Source organism: Mobula hypostoma, chromosome 3, assembly GCF_963921235.1.
Source record: "Mobula hypostoma chromosome 3, sMobHyp1.1, whole genome shotgun sequence".
In the NCBI taxonomy this organism is placed as follows: Eukaryota; Metazoa; Chordata; class Chondrichthyes; order Myliobatiformes; family Myliobatidae; genus Mobula; species Mobula hypostoma.
The window spans coordinates 62,756,238-62,783,954 of NC_086099.1; the positions used below are offsets into that span (position 1 = coordinate 62,756,238).

The 27,717-nt window shown below is 40.3% G+C and overlaps 1 protein-coding gene across 4 annotated transcripts in view; it reads left to right on the forward strand.

Annotated features, from left to right (window-relative positions):
• tec (tec protein tyrosine kinase) overlaps positions 1-27,717 on the forward strand; it is a 173,754-nt gene that overhangs the window by 11,436 nt on the left and 134,601 nt on the right. For 3 of the 4 annotated variants that reach the window (XM_063043186.1, XM_063043183.1, XM_063043185.1), the window contains exon 2: positions 16,689-16,877. In XM_063043186.1, coding sequence (XP_062899256.1) covers positions 16,740-16,877 — 138 coding nt within the window. In that variant the 5' untranslated portion in view covers positions 16,689-16,739. Of the gene's footprint in view, positions 1-16,688; positions 16,878-27,717 lie in introns of those variants that run through there. The other variant, XM_063043184.1, reaches the window with a different exon arrangement.

A 27,717-nucleotide genomic window follows, 5' to 3' on the forward strand; every position in this document is an offset into this window, starting at 1 on the left:
TTAAGAGACTCCTGGATGGCTACATGGAGCTTAGGAAAATAGAGGGCAATGGGTAAAGCCTAGGTAGTTCTAAGGTAGGGACATATTTGGCTCAACTCGGTGGCCGGAAGGGCCTGTATTGTGCTGTATGTTTTCTATGTTTCTATGTTTCTTATAATGCTGAGGATTTTAAAGTTACTGATCCCCTCCACTTCTGATCCCATAATGAGGACTGGCTCATGGACCTTTAGTTTCTTCTCCTGAAATCAATAATCAGCTCCTTGGTCTTGCTGACATTGTGTGAGAGGTTGTTGGTGTGGCACCATTCAGCCAGATTTTCAATCTCCCTCCTATATGCTGAATTGGCACCAATCACAGTGATGTTGTCAGCAAACTGGAGCTGCATGTTAGTTCCAGTCATAAGCACAAAGCAAGTAGAGCATGGGGCTAAGCACATCGGCTTGTGAATGCACCTGTTGTGATTGTGGGGGAGATGTTGCTGCCAATCCAAACTGACTGGCGTCTGCAAGTGAGGAAATCCAGGATCCAATTGCACAAGAAGGAATTGAGGCCTAGGTCTTGGAGATTATTAGCTTGGAGGGGAATGTTGAATGCAAAGCTGTAGTCAAGGAAGGGCATCATGATGTATGTATCTTCACTGTTCAGATGTCCAGGGTTGAGTGAAGAACCGACATAATGGCATCTGCTGTAGACCCGTTGTGACGGGAGGGAAATTGGAGCATATCCAAGTCACTCCTCAGGTAGGAGTTGATATGGCTCAAAACCAACTTCTCAAAGCAGTCCATCACAATGGATGTGAGTGCTAATGGATGATAGTCATTGAGGCAAGTTACCACGTTCTTCCTGGGCGCCAGTATAATTGAAGCCTGCTTCAAGCAGATGGGTACCTTAGACTGCTGAAGCGAGAAGTTAAAGAAATCAGTAAACACACCAGCCAGTTGATTAGCACAGATCTTCAGTACTCAGCCAGCTACACTGTCTGGGCCAGATGCTTTCAGTGGGTTCACACTCCTGAAGGATGATCTCATGTGGGTTTTAGAGCTTAAGTCACAGGATTGGTGGGGCTGAGCGAGTTTGTGAAGTTGCCTTTACGTTCTGTTGGCCAAAGCAAGCATAAAAGGCATTGAGCTCACCTGGGAGCTAAACCTCATTAAAAATCTAGTCAAGAAAAGAAGAGCTTACGAAAGGTTCAAAAAACTAGGTAATGATAGAGATCTAGAAGATTATAAGGTTAACAGGAAGGAGCTTAAGAATGAAATTTGGAGAGCCAGAAGGGGCCATGAGAAGGCCTTGGCAGACAGTATTAAGGAAAACCCCAAGGCATTCTACAAGTATGTGAAGAGCAAGAGGATAAGACGTGAGAGAATAGGACCATTCAAGTGTGACAGTGGAAAAGTGTGTATGGAACCGGATGAGATGGCAGAGGTACTTAATGAATCCTTTGCTTCAGTATTCACTACTGAAAAGGATCTTGGTGATTGTAGGGATAACTTTCAGTGGACTGAAAAGCTTGAGCATGTAAATATTAAGGAAGGGGATGTGCTGGAGCTTTTGGAAAGCATCAAGTTGGATAAGTCACGGGGACCGGATGGGATATATCCCAGGCTACTGCAGGAGGTGAGGGAGGAGATTGCTGAGCCTCTTCCAATGATCTTTGCATCATCAATGAGGATGTAAGAGGTTCTGGAGGATTGGAGGGTTCCAGATGTTGTTCCCCTATTCAAGAAAGGGAGTAGGGAGAGACCAAGAAATTATAGACCAGTGAGTCTTACTTCAGTGGTTGGTAGGTTGATGGAGAAGATCCTGAGAGGCAGGATTTATGAACATTTGGAGAGGCATAATATGATTAGGAATAGTCAGCATGGCTTTGTCAAGGGCAGGTTGTGCCTTACAAGCCTGATTGAATTTTTTTGTGATATGACTAAACACATTGATGAAGGTAGAGCTGTTGATGTAGTGTATATGAATTTTAGCAAGGCATTTGATAAGGTACCCCATGCAAGGCTTATTGAGAAAGTAAGGAGGCATGGGATCCAAGGGGACCTTGCTTTGTGGATCCAGAACTGGCTTGCCCACAGAAGGCAAAGAGTGGTTGTAGATGGGTCATATTCTGCATGGAGGCTGGTGACCAGTGGTGTGCCTCAGGGATCTGTTCTGGGACCCCTAGTCTTTGTGATTTTTATTAATGACCTGGGTGAGGAAGTGGAGGGATGGGTTAGTAAATTTGCTGATGACACAAAGGTTGAGGGTGTTGTGGATAGTGTGGAAGGCTGTCAGAGGTTACTACGGGACATTGATAGGATACAAAGTGGGCTGAGAAGTGGCAGATGGAGTTCAACCCGGATAAGTGTGAGATGGTTCAGTTTGGTAAGTCAAATATGATGGCAGAATATAGCATTAATGGCAAGACTCTATGGTAGTGTGGAGGATCAGAGGGATCTTGGGGTACGAGTCCATAGGACACTCAAAGCTGCTGCGCAGGTTGACTCTGTGGTTAAGAAGGCATACGGTGCATTGGCCTTCATCAACCATAGGATTGAGTTCAAGAGCTGAGAGGTAATGTTACAGCTATATAGGACCCTAGTCAGACCCCACTTGGAGTACTGCGCTCAATTCTGGTCACCTCACTACAGGAAAGATGTGGAAAGCAAAGAAAGGGTGCAGAGGAGGTTTACAAGGATGTTGCCTGGATTGGAGAGCATGCCTTATAAGAATAGGTTGAGTGAATTTGGCCTTTTCTACTTGGAGTGACAGAGGATGAGTGGTGACCTGATAGAGGTGTACAAGATAATGAGAGGCATTGATTGTGTGGATAGTCAGAGGCTTTTTCCTAGGGCTGAAATGGCCAGCATGAGAGGGCATAGTTTTAAGGTGCTTGGAAATAAGTACAGAGGAGATGTCGGGGTAAATTTTTTACGCAGAGAGAGGTGTGTGCGCGGAATGGGCTGCTGGCAACAGTGGTGGAGGCAGAAACGATAAGGTATTTTAAGAGACTCCTGGATGGATATATGGAGCTTAGAAAAACAGAGGGCTCTGGGTAAGCCTAGGTAGTTTTATGGTATGGACATGTTCGGCACAGCTTTGTGGGCCGAATGGCCTGTATTGTGCTGTAGGTTTTCTATGTTTCTATATGTCACTTTACTTTGTAGAATGTGATAGCATTCAAGTCCTGCTACAGCTGATGAGCATCTTTCTGTGATTCAAATTTGGTCTGGAATTACCACCTTTTATGTGAGATGGCTTTTTGGAGGTTGTACCTGGACCTCTTGTACTTGGTCACCAGACATGAACACCACTGATATAGCCTACAGCAGATTTCATTCTCTTGGTCCATCTTTGCTTCTGGTTGATTTTGTGGTGACACACTCATCCACGAGTGTCTTTATAAAATCCACGACAATGTGGCATACTCAACTGTGGCAAATCCTGATAAGGATGTAATGTTAAAACACTGGTGAGGCCTCACTTGGAGTTTTGTGAGCAATTCTGGGCCCCTTAGAAAAGTTCTGCTGAAACTGGAGAAGGTTCAAAGAAGATTCACAAAAAATGGTTCTGGGGATAAACAGCTTGTCATGAAAAGTGTTTGATGGCTCTGGGCCTATATTCACTAGAATTCAGAAGAATAAGTGTTGACCTAATTGAAACCTATCAAATGGTGAAAGGCCTTGATTGAGTGGATGTGGAGAGGATGGTTCCTATGGTGGGGGAATCTAAGATTAGAGGACACAGCCTCAAAATATAGGGGCATCCTTTTGCAATGGCGATGAGGAGAAATTTTTTTAGCCAGGGATTGGTGAATCTGTGGAATTCATTGCCACAGGCAGCAATGGAGGCCAAGACCTTATATATATTTAAGGCAGAGATTGGTCAGGGCATGAACGGATAGAGGGTGGTGGTGGGGGGGCAGTATGGGAAGGCGGAAGAGGAAAAATGGATCAGCCATGATGAAATGTGCCGAGCAGACTCAATGGGCCAAATGGCCTAATTCTGCTCAAAAAAACTCCTCTGATAAGTCTCGGACCATGGCCTAGTCCATTGATTCAAAGTAATCCCATAGTCTCCTTCAACTACCTCATTGTTGTCCTTATCTGTGATGCCTTGCTCTTTAGCCTTTCCCTGTATGCTGGTAGGAGGAGGACAGCCAGCAGACCGGATTTCCCGAAATGTGGTCTAGGGATAGAACAGTAGGCATTCCTGATTGTAGTGTTACAATGGTTGAGTGCTATGGGACTCCTCATGAGGCAGGTGATTTGTTGATGTAAATTGGGCAGAGATTTCTTCAAGCAAGCCTTATTGAATGCCTTGGGTTTTTCTTGCTTGCTTATCATGGCATTCAATACATCAAGTGCTTGCTTAACATCTGCCTTCAGCAGTATGTAAACTGTGGTCAGGAACATGGAGGAGAACTCGTTCAGTTAGTGAAGCAGTCAGCACTTAATCATTTGATGTTCCAAGACAGGGATCAAGATTTTGACTGACCACTATGTCTGTCCACCACGAACAGCCTAATTGAAACACAGACCCCCCACCTCTTGCCTTCCCTGAATCAACAGTTCGGTCTATCCAGTGGACCATGAAGTCCTCAGGTGGGACCGCCATATCTGGCTTGTCTGAAGTCAACCATGTCTCTGTAAAATAGAGAATGCAGCAACCTCTCATTTCTATCCAATAAAACAATCTTTCCATTAGGTCTCTATCTTGCTCTCCAGTGACTAAACATTTGCTAACAAGGTGCTGTGTAGAGGAAGTTTTACACCCTGATGCTTTAGTCTGGCTTGAAGTCCTCCTCTCCAGTATCCAGTTTGCCATTCTGTCCTGGATCTTATTTATTCTTATCTTCTGGACCAGCCTATCATGTGGGACCTTGTCAAAGGCTCGCTGAATTTCAGGTAGACAACACCCATTGCCCTGCCCTTCCAGGTCCTTAAAACACCCAATTAAGTTTGTGAAACATGCTGTCCCATGAATGAAGCCATACTAATTAGTCCTTGCTTTCAAAATGCAAATAAATCCTATTCCTTAGAATTCCTTCCAGTAACTTTCCTACCACTGTAAGTGTCACCTACCTTTAGTTCTTTGACTATCCTTGTAGCCCTTCTTAAATAAAGGAGCAACGTTAGCCGACATGTATTCTTCTAGTATTTTACCTGTGGCTAATGAAGATACAAAAATCATCACCAAAACCCAACAATCTCCCTACTTGTTTCCCTATTATTCTGTACCTGTCTGTTTAGAGGATGCATATTGTTTGTTTGTTCATTGTTGCTAGTTATTGGCTCCTTCAATGCTGGAATTAAAAATGGTTCTCAAGAATATTTGCATTCCCTAGTTGATTGAGTTGTGCCCATTCTTTAACTGATTGCTTCTTATGGTTCCTTAATTAACAATCTTCACTCATGATAATTTAAAATGTCCAAGATAATGAGACAATCTGGAAACACTTGAAGAACTGAATCTTTGTTCATATTTGAGAAAAGGCTATAAAGACCAAGCATCAAGGATAATGTTAATTTGAACTAAAATAGAAAATACTGGAAGTATTTAATATTTCAGTTCCAGGACCTTTCATCAGGACTGGGAAAGAAAGATGACAGTTTTAGCATTTAGTAGCTAGGACATGATTAAGCTTCTTTCTCTGTGTAATGTGCTACCAATAGCAGGCTCAGAGATATGCCAGAAGACCAGAATACAAGTATGGAAAGAAGAGAAACTGAGCTGAAATGATGACAAATAGAAATGGCCAGTTCTAGCAGGGACTGAAAGTGTGTTACCTACTTTTGGAGAATTCAGTATTCCGTATTGAGTCTTGAAGGTTGCAATGTGACCAGGTAGAAGATGAGGCACTGTCCTTCAAGATTGCATTGTTCCTTCATGTAACACTGCAGGAAGCCACAAATAGAAAAATCTAAGTGGGGCGCTGAATTAAAGTGTCTTGTAACCAGAAGCTGAGGGTCACCTCTGGAAACTGAATGCAGGTGCTTCACAGAAATGAAAATTATAAGAAGTCCCACATACATCGAAACATACAGAGGAATGCATCACTTTACATCAGATCAAATCAGCCAGCAATATGCTGGGCAGACTCCAAGTGTCCCCATGCTTCTCATGCCAACATAGCATGTTCTCAACTCACTAATCCTAACCATATGTCTTTGGAACATTGGAATATACCAGAGCACCGGAGGAATCCCACATGGTCACATGCAAACCCCTTGCAGGCAGTACAGGAATGGAACCCTGATCAGTGAACGTCTGGCACTGCAAAGTGATACATTAACCACTACACTATCATATAACCATATAACATTTACAGCACGGAAATAGGCCATCCCGGCCCTTCTAGTCTGTGCCGAACTCTTACCCTCTCCTAGTCCCACTGACCTGCACTCAGCCCATAACCCTCCATTCCTTTCCTGTCTGTATATCTATCTAATTTAACCTTAAACAACATCATCGAACCTGCTTCAACCACTTCTGCTGGAAGCTCATTCCACACAGCTACCACTCTCTGAGTAAAGAAGTTCCCCCTCATGTTACCCCTAAACTTTTGTCCTCTCTCAACTCATGTCCTCTTGTTTGAATCTTCCCCACTCTCAATGGAAAAAGTCTAACCACGTCAACTCTATCAATCCCCCTCATAATTTTAAACACCTCTATCAAGTCCCCTCTCAACCTTCTACGCTCCAAAGAATAAAGACCTAACTTGTTCAACCTTTCTCTGTAACTTAGGAGATGAAACCCAGGCAACATTTTAGTAAACCTCCTCTGCACTCTCTCAATTTTATTGACATATTTCCTGTAATTCGGTGACCGGAACTGTACACAATACTCCAGATTTGGCCTTAACCAATGCCTTATACAAATTCAACATTACATCCCAACTCCTATACTCAATGCTCTGATTAATAAAGGCCAGCAAACCAAAAGCTTTCTTCACCACCCTATCCACGTGAGATTCCATCTTCAGGGAACTATCATGCCACCTTCTATCAGATTTGAACAGGCAGTTCGTAAAAACTTAGCACATTTAGCACATTTGCTTACCAAGGTGTGCAATAGAAGTGGAACTAAATAGTTCTATAAAGTATTGTGGCTTTTGCAGTACCAACCAAGAGGTCACCAGACATTACCTTCTATCAGAACTTACTGTTGGGGACGTGGCTTATTCTGCTCGGGTGAAAGCTGCTTCCTTTGTGATTGGTTAGTTTAGAAACGGCAGCTGCTTTTCCCATTGGTTAGCCACCTAGTGTCTAGTTTCAAATATCCCAGATATAAAATAGCACATGGAAGAGACTTGGTCTCTCTTCCTTTGTTTAAGGCAAGCAGTGCATATATCGATTGGGAAGGTATGCCCTGCATGTGCTTTTAGTTAAGGATGTTTGTTGTATGTATGTTTGTTGAAGTATGCTTTTTGAACATTCAGCCTTATAAGTTTTGTAACTTGGGGAACATGAATGTTTGGTTGAATTTTCACTAGATAAATGATTAATATACTTATTTGTAGTCAGTGTTGTCTATCTTATTCACCAGACCTGTGAACCTGCATCAACGTTATAAAGAGAGAGAGAGAGAGAATTGAATGTAGAACAACAAACAATCTGCAGGAGGAACTCAGTAAGAGAAGTAGCATTTGTTGGTGGAAAGGAATTGTTAACATTTTGGGTCAAAACCAAGAATCAGGACCAGGTGCAGGGATCTGACCTAAGACATAGACAAACACTTTCCTTCCACAGATGCTACTTGACCTACTGAGTTCCTCCAACAGTTTGTTTTCCACTGCCTTCTATTAACATGTTTTACTTTCATAAATACACTTTCTGGTACCAGTTGACAGCAGGCACATTGATGACTGGTATTATGTTAGGGTTTGTTAATAGTTTCACATGTTGCTGCTGGCATTGCCCTCATAAGTGCTAGCAAGGTTAGGGCTCCTGGGCATTTGCTGGGAATCCCAACATTCATGGTGAAGAATCTGGAATCAGATACTGCACAGTGTAGACATGGCACTGGATCAGCAAGTCCATTTACTTGAATGAAGATTTCCCTGCTGTGAGAAAGAACAGGATAAATTTTCTCTTAATTATTTGTATTGATATTAAAAATATTTAAAGATTTCAGTTCATTTTATTTTAATAATGTTAATGAACAGATATGAAACTAAAACATACATTTTCATACTGTTTATTACTTCTGAATTTCAAAGAGATTCCTGACATCTGAAAATCTTTAATAGTATTTTAAAGAGGTCAACATTATTGATTAGTATATTGGGAATAAGATACTCTGGCCATTTGATATTCTCCAGATACATCCCATGAAGCATTTGCTATTTGGCTGTAGGAGAGTCTGAATCTGCAAAACTAACATTACAGATGAGGCAATATAGATGTACATACTTGTTTTCTTTTTTTATTATTGGAACATATTATATGATGACCCTCAGTCTATGCCAGTTGGTATGCAGGTTACTTTTAAAATTGAAGTGCAATAGGTATTGCATTTAAAAAAAAACATTGTAGTGAGATGTCCAAAGATGCCTCACCAGCAGAATTTGACTCCAAATCCAAAAAAGGGTATTTGAATAAGTAGGCACAAGGTAAAACAAAACTGCAATTGTTAAAACTCTGAAATAGAAAGAAAATAATGGAAATTAAGCATGTCAGGAAGCATCTGTGGAGCGAGAAGCAGAATTAATCTTTCATATTGGTGACTTATACATCCCTGAACTCCTCCATCCTGATCAAAAAGTCGCAACAACACCTTTATTTCCTGCGGAGCATGAAGAAAGCTCAGCTCCGTCCCAGGATACTGATGGACTTTTATCACTGTACCATTGAGAGCACACTCACTAACTGCATCTCAGTGTGGTATGGCAATTGTCCCATATCGGACTGCAAAGCACTGCAGCGTGTGGTGAAAACTGCCCAGTGGATTATCAGCACCCAATTGCCCACCATTGAGAACATCTATCATAAACGCTGCTTGAGCAGGGTGAAAAGCATTATGAGGGTTGCATCTTTCCTAACCGTGGACTTTTTACTCTCTTCCCAACCGGTAGGCGCTACAGGAGCCTCTGCTCCCACACCAGTAGGCACAGGAAGACCTTCTTCCCTGAGGCTGTGACACTGCTGAACCTCACATCACAGCGCTAAGCAGTATTGCATCCGTATTGTACTGTCTCAGTACTTTTATATTTATGTGCTGTAGCACTTTTTTTATTCACAGTTATTTTGTAAATAACACTATTCTTTGCATTTCTGGTCAGATGCTAAATGCATTTCATTGGCTTTGTATCTGTAGTCAGCACAATGACAATGAAGTTGAATCTAATCTAATCTAATCTAAAAGTCAGAATCAGGCATGTTGCAGAGAAGGATGAGAGGTGGTGAGAAAGAAACTGTATGTGATAAGGATTTAGAAACTGCAGTGTTTTGCTTCTCACAGGTCCAGCATTAATTTTGTTTCTCTCCCCATCCTACTTCATATTATAATCACAAAAAGTCCCTATGTCCTCTGCTTGCAACACAATGTTTTTGAGTTTTGCCTTGTCTGATGAAAAGTCATTGACATGAACATTAATTCTGCTTCTATCTGTACTGATAGTATATGACCTGCTGAGTATTTTCTGTTTACTTGTTAGGTAGTCAAAAGGATAGCTTGTAAGGAAGATATTGAGTTAAAGGTATTTTGGGAGGCTATTCAAATGTTTTGGGTGCAGATGCTGTAACCTTGAAAAGAATACAGAGAACTAGGATGATCAAGACACCAGAACTGTTCAGTCCTCAGCTTTTGAACCGTGGTTGTGCTCAACAAAGTTAATTTGAGTGGCGCGAAGGCCATGATGTGGATAGGTAAAATGAGAGTTTTATTTTTCCCAACATTACTACACATGGACATGCTGTAAGTTAGCTAATCAGTGATGTTAAAGCAGTGGTTAGCTGTGCTTTAGGGAGAACTTGTGGAGAGCAGAAGATGCAAGCTCAACTAGAAAAATGTTGCAATGATGGAAAATGGAATTTCAGCAGTAGGTTGACTAAGGAAGGTGTGGAGATGACAAATATTCTGTATATGGTCTGAAGAAGGTACTAAGAGGATAATTTTTCAGTAAAGGAAGTGTTTGCTGATGGAAAGCACAGTGATTCTACAATTTATAACTATTTGACATATAGATTTTCACAATAATGCCATTGATAGTTTGGGTACATGGTCTTGATTTACAAGCTGTTTTTCTGCTATAATGAAAATGGTGCTTTTTCTGACCATAATGCATTTCATACTTCCTTTTGTAGCTATCACCAAAGAATTGAGGAATCCCTTTTTATGAGATTGGAATGCCAGCTCTGTGGATTGTTTGTGATCTTGGTGTCTTTACAGGCTCCTCTTCAGGCTGTTGCCAGGGAGGAGACTAAGGGTCAGAATTAGTGGTAGATGAGAAATTGATTCTGCTTTACTTTTTTAACACTTACAGGCTTTCTAATCACCATGAATTTGGCATGCCTATCAAGTTGAATTTAATCTTGTAAATTGTGAACTAATAAAATATTTGCTATTTGTGGTCTAGGAAGTCATTTGGCAAATCTATTTTTCCTTATTGAGTATGTTGTATTGCTGTTTAGTATGCTACGACATTTGGTGCAAAACTCATAACAATCATGTTTGCCTCCACCTCCCCAGCAGGCACGTACCATTCTCTATGTTTAAAAAAAATCTTGCCCGACTCATCTCCTTTGAACGTAATTCCTTTGACATTTAGTGCATGATGCAGGTATTAGGTATTTCAATCCCAGGGAAAAGTACTGACTGTCCACTCTCTGTATGCCTCTCATAATCTTATAGATCTCTATTGGATTTCCCCTCAGTCTCTGCCACTCCAGAGAAAAAAATTCAATTTTATGCAACTATTCCTTATGATGCATGTCCTCTCATCCAGACAGAATCCTGGAAAATCTCTTCTGCACCCTCTCTAAAGCCTTAACATCCTTTCTATAAAAGGGCAACCAGACTGAATGCAATACTCCAGATGTGGTCTAACAAGGGTTTTATAAGTCTGCAACGTAACTTCCTGACTCTTGAACTCAATGCCTTGACTAATAAATGCAAACATGCCATACGCTTTCTTTACCACCTTACTAACCTATGTAGCTGTTATGTTTTGTAACTCTAAAACATAGAACTAATCAAAATAAAAACACAGAACTGGGAATAACATGTCTAAGTTTGTTTGTGCTTTTAATGAGGTGTGAACTTATGACGTAGTGGTGTGATACCGTATACCATTCACATACTTTTGCATATAACCTGCAATGCATTACATGAGTAAAAAAGTGCTTAAACAATAAATTTACAAGCAACACACATCAAAGTTGCTGGTGAATGCAGCAGGCCAGGCAGCATCTGTAGGAAGAGGTGCAGTCGACGTTTCAGGCCGAGACCCTTCGCCAGGACTAACTGAAGCCTTCCTTCAGTTAGTCCTGACGAAGGGTCTCGGCCTGAAACGTCGACTGCACCTCTTCCTACAGATGCTGCCTGGCCTGCTGCATTCACCAGCAACTTTGATGTGTGTTGCTTGAATTTCCAGCATCTGCAGAATTCCTGTTGTTTGCGAATAAATTTACAATATTACTCAAATATTTCTGAAATATTAAATAATCAAGTCAAACAATATAGAATGTATCTCAAATATATATTCACTATACTATATAATACAACTACCATACACACACCCACAGCATAGTAAATTTTAAATCGTCTCATTCATGTCTAAAGACTTAATCACTGTGGAGGATTTCTTACTCTTGTGGGATAATGCCTTTCCTGACAAGGGGGATCACTCTGGTTGACAGATGAGACTTGTCGCTGTGAAATAATCTCTGGTTCTGTGGCCCCCTCCATGGTGGTTGTGGGAGTTAACTTTGGGGCTGCAGGAAGTGGATCTGACAGCTCTGGACACCTTTCTTCTGGATATGTTGGCATACTGAATAGTATATGGCAAACTGCTTAATTTGTTGATCAATCCCAGGCCTCCAGACAAAGCACTGAGCCAAAGCATTCATTTTGACCACAACTAGAAGACCTGTATGTTGTTCCTCCTACACTTTAGCTCTCAGTTTGGATGGTACAGCAATTCTGAATCCCTACATAAGGCAACCCCCTTCTTGTGCCAGTTCATCCTGGCACTGGTGAAAAGGGAGAATTGGAGTTTCTGCTGCCTATTCCAGCTAGCTTGGGTGGATCATGTAGACCTGAGACTGGGTGGGGTCTTTTCAGGTTTCCCTTTGGATCATTTCTGCCGCAATAGGGAGACTCTAGATTTGCATTAGGGAGAATACGTAAAAAGGAGGATCCTCTTTTGTAAATTTTTCAGTTATTTCCTTTTCCAAGGATAAATGGGACAATCCATCAACATTTCCATGACTAGTCATCCTCTTGAATTTGATCTTGTAAGTCTGTCCTCCAAGAAACAGATCCCATCTCTGCATTCGTGCTGCTGCTGTTAGTGCAGCGGTCCCCAACCACCGGACCGCAAAGCATGTGCTACCGGGCTGCGAGGAAGCGATAAGAGTCAGCTGCACCTTTCCTCACTCCCTGTCACACCCACTGTTGAGCTTGAACGCACGCGAGGTCATTACCCACGCGTCATCCATGTCAGCGCGGGAAGGAGATCAACTCCTCCAGCTTGCAAATGACGGCGAGCTGAAAAGTATGTTTGACATAACATCTCCGCCGGCATTCTGGATCAAAGTCAAGGCTGAATATCCTGAGATAGCCACAAAAGCACGGAAAACGTTGCTTCCATTTCCAACATTTTTCTGTGAATTGGAGTTTTCTGCAATGAATGCAATGAAAACTAAATTGCGGAATAGACTGGACATAAGGAACCCCATTCGAGTATCGCTGTCTCCCACCACCCCTCGATGGGACCATCTTGTTGCAGGGAAACAAGCCCAGGGCTCCCACTGATTCAGCGATATTGGTGTGTTGCAATGATTTTATATGTTCATACGGGGAAAGTATGTGCTGTGTGTTTAATATCCAAACGTTACTTAAAATGTTATGATGCTATTGACTTACTTATATAACCATATAACAATTATAGCACGGAAACAGGCGATCTCTGCCCTTCTAGTCCGTGCCGAACGCTACTCTCACCTAGTCCCACCGATCTGCACTCAGCCGATAACCCTTCATTCCTTTCCTGTCTATATTCCTATCCAATTTTTCTTTAAATGATAATATCAAACCCGCCTCTACCACTTCTACTGGAAGTTCGTTCAGCACTTACTTCACGCTCCCCTGATAATTGACTTATCACTATACTCACGCGAGGAAAATATGTGCTGTGTGTTTAATATTAAATTCGTTAGATAAACCCTTTAAGAAACGAAATTGAGTGTGTTAGCCACTTATCACCGATATTCCGGTCGTCATTAACACTCCCTCCCGCCCGAACAGAATTGCCAAAAACAATTTGCAGAAAAAAAAATCGGCAGGTACACACATGCGTGGGTCACGCATGCACACTGGTGCCCGTGCAAGGCTTCATGGTCATTGTAGTTTTTCTCTGGGTAAACACAACGTATTTGACTGCTACTCTTGTCCGTTGGCAACCCTACCCCCTCCCCCCCACCGGGTCGGCCGGTCCGCAAGAATATTGTCGATATTAAACCGGTCCGCAGTGCAAAAAAGGTTGGGGACCCCTGTGTTAGTGGAATACTCTTCTGTGGATTGAAAATAGACACTAGTAGCTGATGATCAGTAATGAGGGAAAACTTTCTCCCATACAAGTACTGGTTAAATGTTTTACACCCTAAACCAGAATCAAGGCCAATTTTTCAGTCTGTGCATAAATTTTCTCTGCAACAGTAAAGGAACATGATGAAAAGGCTATGGGGCAATCATTTCTATCACTGAAAACATGACATAACTGCACCTATACCATAAGGTGAAGTGTCATAGATAAGCGACACTGGACAATATGGATCATGTAATGTGAGACAGTGTCAACAGTCACCATTTCCTTTACCTTTTAGAAAGCCAGTTCACATTGCTTTGTCCATTACCATTTCTTCTTGATCTGTAGTAATGAGTTCAAGAGGTGGAGCACAGTAGGCAGGTTTGACAGGAACCTGTTTTAGTAGTTGACAGATCCTAGAACGGACCACAACTGTGGCACATTCTTTGGCCTGGGGGAGTTCACCACTACTTGAAATTTCTCAGCACACTTGTGCAATCATTGTGCATCAGTGGTGTGACCACCAAAGGTGATGCTTGGTTTAAATAATTCATACTTTTTGCATCGTGCTCTGAACCCATAATCTTCTTGTGTTTTTGACACTGTCTTGAGATTTTGGAGATGTTCTTTGGCATCCTCACCAGTAACAATGATGTTAGCCAGGTAACACTGAGAGCCTGGGGAGCCTTGCAGCACCTGGTCCATAGCTCTCTGCCAAATGCAGGTGCAGATGCTACCCCCAAAATAAGCCTATTATAGTGATAAAGCCCTTTATGAGGAACACTTGGTGAGAAATACTTTGCTGAACTGTTTCCCTTCAGAAAGGTTTGCGAAGATATCCTTTATGCTGGGCAGAGGATATTGGTCTACCGGGTTGATGGTGACCTTAAAGTCACCACAGATCCCGACAGGCCCATTCTTCTCAATAACTGGGACCGCAGGTGTTGCCCATGCACTCCATTTAACTTTGAAAAGAATTCCTTCAGCCTCCATGTGACCTAACTCACTGGCTACTTTATCATGGATGGTATAAGGAAGCAGGTGGGCTTTGCAAAGCTTGGGTGTGGCAATTTAATTTAACACTATTTTATCCTTGCTATGTTTGGTTTTTCCAGTGCCATCCTGGAGCACAGCTGTGGCATCATCAATTAACTTAATTCGCTTATAATGGATGGATCTCTATTCAAGTTGTTGTTGTTTCAGCAAATCTCGACCCCACAATGCTGGCCCTCCTGTTTTTACCACATACAAGTCCAATGTGGCTTGTTGATTGTTGTATTTCACTGTTACGAATATCAATCTATAAGCAATCTGTATGTTCTCCCACCCAATGCATTCAGCAAACCTCGCACTTGCTTCTCATCGGCTGTTATATTTGTTATTAAATACGGCTCAATTTGCTCAGTATACAATATCCAATTACCTCTTTGTGCATTCTAACCCGTCTATCTTTCCAATGTAGCCAGCAATTTCTGCATTTTTTTAATGACTATTATGACCTGGTACTCACTGTTCTCACTGCTTATGAACCCATGAATCTGTCCATTTTCTACCTTTCTTAAACTCGACCATCTCTATCCCTTCCCAAAGAAGAAGGTGTGGCACTGCTTTGTTACTCAATAGTTTCTCACTGCGCTTTTTTATTAAATTTGTGTGACTTGTTGCACTTCAACAGGTAGGTAGTCGTCTCAGGTTTGTTTAAAACTAACTCAAAACATAAAATGAATCAAAATAAAAAACAGTACATATAACATATATGTAATATATGAATAACATATCTAACTTTATTTTTACTTTAAGCACATACGATGTGGAAGCGTGATGATTTACGCCATTTATGTTCTTTTACATATAAACCATAATGCATTATGTAAACAACAAAGAATGCTTAATCAAACATTGCATTTACTATATTACTCAAATATTATTGTCAGGGAGCTATGGACTTGGATCCAAAGATTCCTCTGCAAATCAACACTTCAGGCTCTTGTTATTAACAAATTACTGTCACTTTACATTCGATCTCCCAAAGTGTAACACTTAATATTTGGTCGGGTAAAAGTTCACCTGCCATTTCTTTGCCAATACCTGCAACTGATTTGTATCTTGTTGTATGGTTTGCCAGTCTTCTACACTATCCACAGCACCACCGGTCTTCCCATTGTCTGTAAACTTACTAACACATCTATCTATATTTTCATTCAGGTAATTTATATGTAATCTCAAGCAACAGTGGTGTCAGTATGGATCCCTGCAGAATATCACTAGCCTCAGACTTCCAACCACAATAAGCCCCATCAACCACTGTCCTCTAAACTCTATGGCCAATTGAGTGAAAACAAAATTTTACAAGAATTGAAATTGTGAAATAGAGTTTCATCAGACTATAGACTTGAATTCAAATTTCTGAAACAATGCAAAAATAATTTGAACAATATTTTCTGTTTTTACTTTATATGCTTGTGTCAGGAAGGTTTAACAGAGATTTAATTTAACTTGTAAATTATTTGATTTTAATTATAGGTCAGATAAGTATTAATTATATTATAAATTGTATTTTTTCCAGCTTTGTAAGTTATTACAAAGTAAATTGTTTTTGAACTTTTTACTGTGCCATGGACTGTTCTTCATCAAGTTATTGTATTGTGGCACTGTTGTAACTATATGTTATAATTATGTGGTTTTGTTAGTTTTTTCAGTCTTGGTCTGTCCTGTGTTTTGTGATATCACACCGGAGGAAATATAGTATCATTTCTTAATGCATGCATTACTAAATGGCAATAAAAGAGGACTGCGTGTCTTCATAATCTAAATTGTTGAAAGTTAAAAATGATTCTAATTACCTAATTTATTTTCGGATGAGCAAGATTACAAGTAATAAATTATACAGAAATTTGTATTTTTATTATAAAATCCATTCTGATGATTCTTTTTCCAAAATTAATTTGGTTCTTAGTGTAATGGGCATTCTGCTCACTGGAAGAACGTAGCCAGGATCTGGGAAGAGATGAATGCAGATCCTATACTTCAAGAGACCTTAATTAAAAGATCGCAGCAAAAAAAACGGATTTCTCCACTCAACTATAAAGAAAGGCTCTTTGTCTTAACAAAGTCCAGATTAACATATTATGAAGGTCGTTCTGAGGTGAGGTCATTATAAATAACTTAAATTTTGCCTTGCCTTACTGAATATTTTGTTTGTAAGTTTGTGTATTTTTTTTAACTCAAGAAAATTACCCCTTGTTTCAGGTTTGTTTTAATATTTAGTTCAGCTTTTGTATGTTGAATAGATGCATGGAATGTAAAAGTTTAAAAGCTATAATGAGTTGATGTTTAACTTTCTTTATTCCATCTGTCAGCCTATTTCATACACATTATATACATATATTACTAGTTTCAAATGTTTGGCCAAGGTTGGATATAATGCAACACACACAAAATGCTGGAGGAACTCAGCAAGTCAGGCAGTGTCTATGAAAAAGAGTATACATTTGATGTTTTGGGCCAAAATCCTTCTTCAGGACTGGTTAATGGTATAAAAAAGACTGAACCCTTGCTCTGTTCTGAAGCTGTCCTCGGCTCCCCCACTATTGAAAACATGTACTCCACATCCACTCTATTTAGAATTTTCAATATTAAATAGGTTTCTATGAGATCCCTCCCCAGCCTCGTTCTTCAAAACTCCAGCGAGTATAGACTCAGAGTGATCAAATGCTACTCATACATTAACCCTTTCATTCCTGGAATCATTTTCGTAAAGCTCTTCTGGACCATTTCCAATGCCAGCACATTCTTTCTTAGATAAGGGGCCCAAAACTGCTCATGTACTTCAAGTGCATTCTGACCAATGCTTTGTAAAGCCTCAGCATTACATCCTTGCTTTTATATTCTAGTCCTCTCGAAATGAATGCTAATATTGCATATGCCTTTCTTACCACTGACTCATCCTGCAAGTTAACGTTTAGGAAATCTTGCACGAGGACTCCCGAGTCCCTTTGCACCTCTGAATTTTGAAGTTTCTTCCTGTATAGAAAATAGCCTATGCAGTTATTCCTTCTACCAAAGTGCATGACCATGCCCATTCTTCTAATCTGTCTAGGTCCTTCTGCAGACCACCCCCCTACCTCGCTTCCTTATAACAACCTGCCCCTCTACCTAACTTCATACTGTCTGCAAACCTGGCTGCAAAGCCTTCAATTCCATCTTCCAAATCATTGACATATAACGTGAACAGAAGTGGTCCCAATACTGATCTCTGCGGAACATTCCATTTGTCAGGCAAGACTTCCCTTCAAGCCTGATTCTCCTATTTTCTCATGTGCCTCCAAGTACTCCAAAATCTTATTGTTAATAATGGACACCAGTGTCTTCCCCGGCATTAAAGTCAGGCTATCTGGCCTAGAATTTCCTTTCTTCTGCCTCCTTCAGTTCTTAAAGTGTGGAGTGACATCTGCAGTTTTCCAGTTCTTTTGAACCATTCCAGAATATAGTGATTCTTGAAAGCTCACTAGTACAGTAATACCCCCACAGTCTCTTCAACTACCTCTCAAAATGCTAGAGTGCGGTGCATATGGTCCATGTGGTCCAGGTGACTTATCTAACTTTAGACCTTCCAGCTTCCCAAGCACTTTCTCCTTAGTAACAACAACTACACTCACTTCTGCCCCCTGACGCCCTTGAATTTTTGGCATACCACAAGTGTCTTCCACAGTGAAGACTGATGCAAAAAGTTTAAAAAAGGATCTAGTGCTTTCCCAGCGTATATGACAAATAAACTCTTCTCGGGCTTCCAGCTGGGTACAGGTATTGCTTTTAACCAACGTTTCGATGATAAACTCTTCGATCTTCATTGGAGATGATGCCTGGGTATGTCTAATCCGGTGGTATTTATACTCCCATTGTCTGTCCCTCCGGATTTGGTTTGTCTTCATCCAATCAGGTTTCCGCTGCCCCACCTTGTTTATAATCAAATTCCATTTCTTACTTAGAGTGAGACCTTCATCTTTGTTAAAATTCTTTTCCTCTAGTTTTATTCCAATGGCTTCCATCAAGTGATCCCAAAAGCCATTGGTGTGGCACAGTAAATTTGGAAGGATCGCCAGGATCCTGAAGAAATACTGGATTAATATAATCTACAAACCTACAAGGAAGCTCAAATCACAGCTTATGTGTGTCAAGGATGATCTGGGGATCAGGATGGCTGGTGTTTACAGGATTCCTGGTGAATGCGGAGCAGTGTATATTGGCCAAACGGTATGCACAGTGGAAACCCGCATCAAGGAGCACAGGAGGTGTATCCATTTGGGTTACCCGGAGAAATTAGTTGTAGCAGAATACTGCATTCGCAATGGCTATAGGATTGACTTTGACAGTGCAAAACAACTGTAGCATGCCAGTGGCTTTTGGAACTACTTAATGAAGGAAGACATTGAAGTAAGACTAGAGGAAAAGAATTTTAACGAAGATGAAGGTCTCACTCTAAGTAAGAACTGGAATTTGATTGTAAACAAGATGAGACAGCAGAAACCTGATTGGTTAGTCCTCATCCAATCAGGAGGGATAGACGATGAGGATATAAATACCGCTGGACTAGACATACTCAGGCATCTTCCATGATGAAGATGGCAGAGTTTGTCATTGAAATGCCGGTTAAAATCAATATCTGTATCTGGCTGGAGGCCTGAAAAGAGTTTATCTGCCATTTCTTCATCCCCGTTACTACCTGCCCAGTGTCATTTTTCGGCATTTCTGATATCCAACCTCACCTCTCTTCTATTCTTTATATAGCTGAAAAAAAACTTTTTGTATCCTCTTTTATATTATTGGCTAGCTTACCTTCATGTTTCATCTTTTCTCTCCTTATGGCTATTTTAGTTACCTTCTGTTGTTTTTTAAAAGCTTCCCTATCATCTAATTTCCCACTAATTTTTGCTATATTATATGCCTTCCGTAGCTTTTACACTGTCTTTGACTTCCCTTGTGAGCCACAGTTGCCTCATCTTCATTTTAGAATACTACTTCTTTGGGATGTATCTAATTTGCGCCTTCCAAATTGCCCCCAGAAACTCCAGACATTGCTGCTCTGCTGTCATCCTGCAAGTGTCTCCTTCCAATCAACTTTGGCCACCTCCTTTCTCATGCCTCTGCAGTTCCCTTTACTCTACTGTAATACTGATACATTTGACTTTAGCTTTTTCCTCTCTAACTCAGGGTGAATTCTATCATATTATGCTTCCTTTCTCCTAAAGGTTCATTTAGCTGAAGATCTGGAATCAAATCTGTTTCATTGCACAAACCCTAATCCAGAGTTATCTTTTCCCTAGTGGGTTTCAAAAATAAGCTCCTTTAAAAAGCTATCTCATAGGCATGCTATCAATTCCCTCTCTTGAGATTCAGCAACAACTTGATTTTTCTAATCTACCTGCATATTGAAATCCCCCAAGACTATAGTAACATTGCCCTTTTTCTCCCATTCTAACTTGTATCCCATATCCTGGCTGCTGTTTGGAGGGCTATACATAACTCCCATCAAGGTCTTGCACTTTCTTAACTCTACTTACAGTCAGAAGCAATTCATTCTTGACCCTACTCTTTTCCTGTGGTTTTGAGTTAACATTGTTAACTACTTGCTATTTTTTCAACTGAACAGGCCATAAGGTTGAACACTGTTAAAGTTAGTAGCAAAAATTTGCATTGTCTGATAAGATTCATCCGATTTAACACTTGTTTCAGTGCTGCCACAAACAATTTTAACAAAGCTTACTTGCGGCGAGGGTACACTTTAACAGAAGATATTTATTTCCTTTTATCCCAGAATTCTTCCTGAAGTAGAAAACATTCAGTTTTATCTAAATTGTTAGTACAATTTGTACTGCTTGTCAAGGGCCAATGTGCAATGATGTCCTAATCTATGTAGAATCATCAGAATCAGAATGGTCAATAGAGGTATATGTCCATAGTAAGAAATGGCTGGATGGGTTATCTCCATTTCTTTCATTAGAGATTTGACCCTTAAAAACTGATGCTGAAGCTTCAGTACCATACTGAGATGAGGCTTCACTGTCAGATGCGAACAGTTAAAACTTAAGTTCCAACTGTTCTCTTGTTGGGTGGTTGCAGTTTTTTCAAAAATCAATTTTTGGTATCTGGGCATTCACAATTCTAACCCTGACGCGTACTGAAGTGTATTGACTCATCCTAAGACTGATTTTTCAAGTTTGTTGAGTACAGTCATAAGCTATTTATTCTTGATCTTGTTCTGTTCCCTCATGATTGAGGCAATGCTGTAAACCTCTTTTATACACATTGTTAAACAGAATAATTTACAAATGACTGGCACTATGCTCGAAGAAAGGATAGTGTGTGACTGAGAACGACTGGAGATGGTGTTTCCATATGTCTGGACTTTATGTATTTCTTGGTGATGGAGGTTACACGCTTGGGAGATGGTATGCAGAAGCACAGGCTAGTTTCATAATTAGAATCAGCTTTATTATTAGTATTTTAAATGACATGAAAGCCCTCTTGTTTTGTGGCAGCAATACAGTGGTTAAGACATAATATTACTATAAATTACATAATAGTGCAAAAAATGGAATAAAATTGTTTCATGGACCTTCAGACATCTGATGGCTGAGGGAAAGAGTCTGTTCTGAATTGTTGAGTTTGGGTCTTCAGGCTCCTGGTAGGAATTAGAAGAGGGCATGAACAAGAGAAAATCTGCAGATGCTGGAAATCCAAGCAACATACACAAGATGCTGGAGGAACTCAGCAGGCCAGGCTGTATCTGTGGAAAACTGTCGGTGTTTCGAGCCGAGACCCTTCATTAGGTCCTGAGTTCCTCTAGCATTTTGTGTGTGTTGCGGAGAAGCAGGCATGTCCCAAACGGTGAGGGTCCTTAGGGACAGAAGCTGCCTTCTTGAGGTACCACCTCTTGAAGGCCTCTTCGGTGGATTGAGTTGACAACCCACTCCAGCCTCTTTTGATTCTGTGCACTGGAACCTTGACACCAGGCTGTGATGCAATCAGTCAGCGTGCTGTCCACTGCACATCTGTAGAAAATTGCAGGAGGCTTTGGTGACATAAGAAATTGAGCTGGCCGCTGAGGAACTGAAGTGCATTTTGTGGCTATGACGGTGTTGGGGGAAATGACAGTTAAGTGTGGTGAATGTGGTATCTGTCAATACAACTACATTAAGTTAGATGGAACTGCACTTACACAGACAATTGGAGAATATTTTGTCACGTCCCCTCTCACTTTGTATCTGGAATTCAGCTTCTTCGCCCATGTTTGTGAAGAGATCTAGTAAAACCCCGTAGGTTATTAGTGAGTAATTGCCACATAATAGCACTGCAGAACTTGTGTTGTTTAGTTGATGGTTGTGAGTAGAATGTCTGGATTGTAATTAGCCATATTAGATGCCCTATTTATTTTGTAAACACTGCTGTTGCAGGCAAATCATCACTTGGAGTCATGGTTGTTGGATCACCAAAACTTTATCACAAATTACATGATGGAGCTCTTTAAATCAAGAGTCAGTCAAAGTACTAATCTGTTGTACTTTGAATCCCATCAGGAGTAAGATTCAAATGCAGACAAAGGCATGCCATTTTTAGATGTTGCTAAAAGTATGTGGCAGTGTTAAAGAACTCTGTTCTCATCTATTGGTTGTAAGATAATTTAGCTCTGTGTATTGCAAGCTGTTTTTGCTGTTTAACATGCATGATAACTTCCAGTGGCAAATGATTTTCAGCAAAGCCTCTTGCTGTTCCTAGCAAGTCCTTTTGCACTTAGTGAACCACAATTGATGCCTTGACTTGATAGTGCTGGTTAAACAACGGATATATTAAGCCATTAGATTACAAATTGTGGTGGTGTACATTCTTGCTGTTGCTGCTGATTATCTACACTTTGAGCTGTCAGATCTGTTAAGAGTTTATCCCATTTAGCTCCATGCAATGCAATGAAGAATGCCTTCCTTCAATAGGACTTTGTCCACAAGGATTTTGTGGTGGTCACTTATGGATTGATAAGTTTGCACTGGTAGAGTGGTGAAGATGAAGTTAAGTAGAGTTGTCCTTTGTTGATTCACTTACCACCTGACTCTGGCATTTAAATCCTTCAGGTCTTTGGAAGCTCAGTCAGTGGTGGTGCTACTAAACCACTCTTTGTGATGGATATTGAGGTCCCTCACCCAGAGTGCATTCTGTGCTCTTGCTACTTTCTGTGTTTCCTTGAAGTATTGCCTAATCCTGTGGGTGTATGCAAGAGGAGGTGAGGGGTCAAAGGTGGTGGATAGAAATTACTTTTCTCTGTTTCTTTTTTTTGATGTTCTGCATGGAAACATCTCATTCCAAATGAAAACTTTTCTAAAAGATATTGTATTTAGACACTTGGACAGTGTTTGTGCAAGATATGAATTAGTGCTTTTACAACCATAGTAATCAGATTTGCACAATCCATATTTTAATGCTGATACCCGAGCCCTGGAGTGAGTTTTGGGTAAATAGCCTTGACGTGAGACTCTTGCCATATCAACACTGAACAGTCTTTTAAATTTGATGGATGGGATGTTTTACAAGATTTAAGGAGTAGGCTGTACTCTGCTTTATCCTGTGCAGTTTCCATCATCTGTATTCAGCTTATAGTAGAAATGCATCTCTTGATGCAACGTAGTATTGCCTGGTGCATTTCCAATTGGAACATACAGAACAGTACAGCACAGGGACAGGCCCATTGCCCCACAATGTTGTGCCAAAGCAAATAAGTTATTAATCAAATGATCAACTAAACTATTCCTAATTACCTACACAGTGTCCACATCCCTCCATTTTTCTCACATTCATGTGCCTATCTAAATGTTTCTTAAAGGTCCCGAAGATACCTGCCTTCACCAGCACTCCAGGCAGCATATTCCAGGCACCCACCACTCCCTGTATGTAAAAAAAAACTTGTTTCTCACATCTCCTTTAAAATTACTCTCTCTTATTCCTTACAGTATTAGATATTTCAACCCCAGGAAATAAATATTGTCTGCCTACTCTATCTATGCCTCTCATAATCTTATTGACCTCTACCAAATCATCCCTCGGCCTAAAAGAGCCAAAAAGTCAGCCAGAGGTTAATAATTTAACTTCGATGGAGGAAATAAGGAGCAGGAAAAGACAGCTTTACCTCAAAGCACAGCAAATGGTCAGGATGATGTAGGCTAAACAGAAGTGACTGAATTAGATCATTCACCTGCAGAACCTGTTTTCAATGACAAAAGACATTCAATAACTTCACAGGAGGAGCATTGGTTAAAAAAAGGTCTCCCCTCTCCAAGCAACTCACAACTTTCTTCGAACTTCTTCCCATCTTTCTGAACAGTTCTAATCTTGCACTCTTAAGTACATGCTTATAATAACACAGGAGACTACTTGTCCCTTCAGGTTTAAGCCAGCACCCAGAGAGCACTTTATTATTCCTAACTCCTCTTTATTTTCTTTATCTCTTTAATGTATTTTCTTCCACACAGATTTTCTTGTGCTCCAGCGTCTACAAACTCTTGTGTCTACATTCAAAGTAGGTTTCAGACATTAAGGAAACTAAAAGAATATGAGATTAGAACAAGAAAGTAGCACTAAGATAGGAGCAGGCTAAAAGGGTTCAAAAACTTACTTTTTATGTCCATATTTTGTGAATTGTTTTACAGAACCCAGAAAGTATTAAATTAGAAGTAATTATTTACCTTTAACCACCTGCTGTTTCTTTCTCTTTAAATCTGCTCTTTGTTTTTTCTTTAATTCTAATTGTATTTTTAAATCCAATGTAAGTAATTCATTCTCCCCCAAGCCAGTTACTGACACTATTTTTTCACACTAACCTACACTATCTCAGGCATTCTATTTCATTCTCAGTTCTCTACATTAATTAAGGGAATGGTGTTAGCTCTGATGATAAGACTCATCATTGCCCTCAATTCATCCTTACTGCTGAATAGCATACCAATTTTTAATTTTTGATGTATTAGAAACACAGTAACCTTTTTCCTATTCCAACAACCACAAATTATGGAGGCTTCCTTTTTTAACATTTAACTTCCTCATTGCATTAACCCAGTTAAGCAGTTGTTTCTGTTGATGATTTAAAGAATACTTCATATCCTGTACGGATGACAAGTGAGACAGAAGGGGTGGAGATGACCACATGACTATGTGGTGACAAATCCTTAAAGGGACACTACCCTTCCTATTGAGTGAAGCTTCAGCTGTCCCAAAGGAGGAAGAGGAGTACTTAAATCTAGCCAACTATTCACTAGTCAGATGATAATAAGAAATCTTTGATTTTTTTATTTAATGTTCTATAATTTTCAAATAGATTTTGAACTTATGTACTTTTAAAGATAATGAGAGCAAATAATTAAACAAAATTTGGTGTTGATTTTTAAAGTTATAATGATATCGATTGAAGAGATTTTTGAAATAGCAGTCCAATAATTTCCTTCCACACTCTCCATGAAATGCTACAGGTAACAATAAGATTTTCAGATGCACTGTTAACATTTGTGGACACTTTTTTGCTTTATAAAATAGCAAACTGGAAACTTGTTTCAATTTCTGTATCGTGCACATTTATAATCAAATATACAAAGATTTACATTGTGTTTTGAACTACTTTTGGAAATTCTAGAATACACAAGTGAAGTATATGAGAAAGAAAAAACTTAAATGGGAGTTAGTTTGGGAAATTACAAGTTCTTTTTTAATGGAAAAATATTAATCAAAAATAGTTAAATAAATGGATGACAACTTACTAACATTTTTAACGATCTAAGTTTAACAATTGCTCAATTGCTTCTAACAGGTCCCTTAAGAATACTAACTATTTAGAGACCAGAATGAATAAAGCCACTTGACAAGGTTATATGTTATGGTGATTCATCTTTATGAAATGGAATTTAGGACTGTTTCCAGATACTGTTATGCAGTTCAGATTCTTCATGAAAACTGAAGTGCTGGAACATTAGGAGGAAAATTAACAACAGTGGAATTGAATTTTCATGACTTAAGTTGCAACACTACCTTTTTTGAGCGGGGGAAAAAAGCAAATCTAATACACCAAAGCACTTTTTTTTTAATGATGGTTGATTTTAAAAAAAGAGAGGAAATTACCTTTTGCCAACTCTTTTGGTGAGGTAATAATCAAAGGGAGGGGGAGGTTATCTACCTGTTGGAATCTGGAATTAGAGTTATGCATCCTCAAAGTAGGAGAGACTTTGTGTTGCTATGTGTGATATATTTAAGCTGCTCAAAGGACAGACATGTCGGTTATCTTGTATGCAGATTATTCAAAGGTTCAAATTATTTAATGTTAGAGAAATGTATACAAAATACATCCTGAAATGCTTTTTCTTCGCAACCATCCATGAAAACAGGGGAGTGCCCCAAAGAATGAATGACAGTTAAATGTTAGAACCCCAAAGTTCCCCCCAGCTCCCTCCTCCCGCGTGTAAGTGGCAGCAAGCAACAATTCCCCCTTCCCCCACCAGCAAAAAAAAAGCAGTGGCACCCGTAACCGAGCACTCAAGTGTGAGCAAAGCAACAGCAAAGACACAGACTTGCGGTACCCAAAAGGACTACTTTTTCACCCGGTATTTGACATACCACAGGCTCTCTCTCTCCGTAATAAGGGAGAAAGAGGTGTCTCCATTTCACAGCAAGAGGGGAGACATAACAAACAACTTGCTGGCTTACAACGTTATAAGTCCATTGTGTCACTTTTTCTGGGCTCTGTGCCCAAAGATCTCAGGTCTCTGAGTACGCAGCCAGAGATCTTCCACCTCCAATGACACACCGATCTCCTGCAGAGGCACCGACCTCAGATTCCCCCTGTCTCCAGAGCCACGAAATCTTGGTCCTCCGAAGGCAAGTGAAGCTCTTAGGCCGAGCCCTTGGCGTGCCGAATAACAGCCATTCGTGAAACCCCAAGAGCGGGTCCCATTCCCACAAAGCACTGTAGTCAGCGTGTAACTCCGGGTCAGGATCTTCAAAAAAACCCTGAAAGGGAAATATAGAGATATTAAAGACGGAAATAGATCTGTTTTCGAAGATGCAAGCAAAGGAGTTGCCGTTAAGAGCCATTAAATCTCTGAAGCTCCTTCATTATTTTTTGGATTTTTAAAATCATATGTGCTAAGTTTCATGTGCCTCTGCTTTCTATAGATCCTATACCAACTTAGAGCTAGATAGTGTATATATTCTGCATTTATTTTGTAAAAATCTGATACAAATTGGCTTACTAAGGCATTTCATTGGGCAGCTAAGAACCAGTAAATTGTTGCGGCTCTGCAGTCACATAAAGGCAAGTTTCCTTTCATAGAGCTATCTCATGCGCAAAGAGGCAAATCCAGACTAAACTTGAATCACTAAAGGATACTCAACAGGTGTGGAGGAGGTTGAATGTGATCACCTGTTACAAAGAGAAATTGAAAGACACAAATGACAACAAAGCTTCATTTCCAGATGAGCTCAATGCCTTCTATGCTCACTTCCACCATCAAAACATGGAAGAGCCTTCCCAAATTCCCAAAACCCCCAATGACCCTGTGTTTTCAGTCTCTGAGGCTGATATGAGAGCAGCCTTCAGGAGGGAGACTGCATGAAAAATATCCGGCCCAGATGGGGTATCTGGTCAAGTACTAAAGATGTGCTCTGAATAACAGGCTGGAGTATTCACTGACATCTTTAACTTCTCGCTTTGGCAGTCTTAGGTACGTACCTGCTTCAAGCAGGCTTCAATTATGCTGGTGCCTAAGAAAAATGTGGTAATCTGCTTCTGCGACTAATGTCCAGTAGCACTTACATCCATAGTGATGAAGTGTTTTGAGAGGTTGATGAGGTAATATATTAATTCCTCTCTGAGAAGCAACAAGGATCTGCTCCAGTTTGCCTCCTGGCGCAACAGGTCCATAGGAGATGCCATTTTATTGGCTCTGAACTGAATC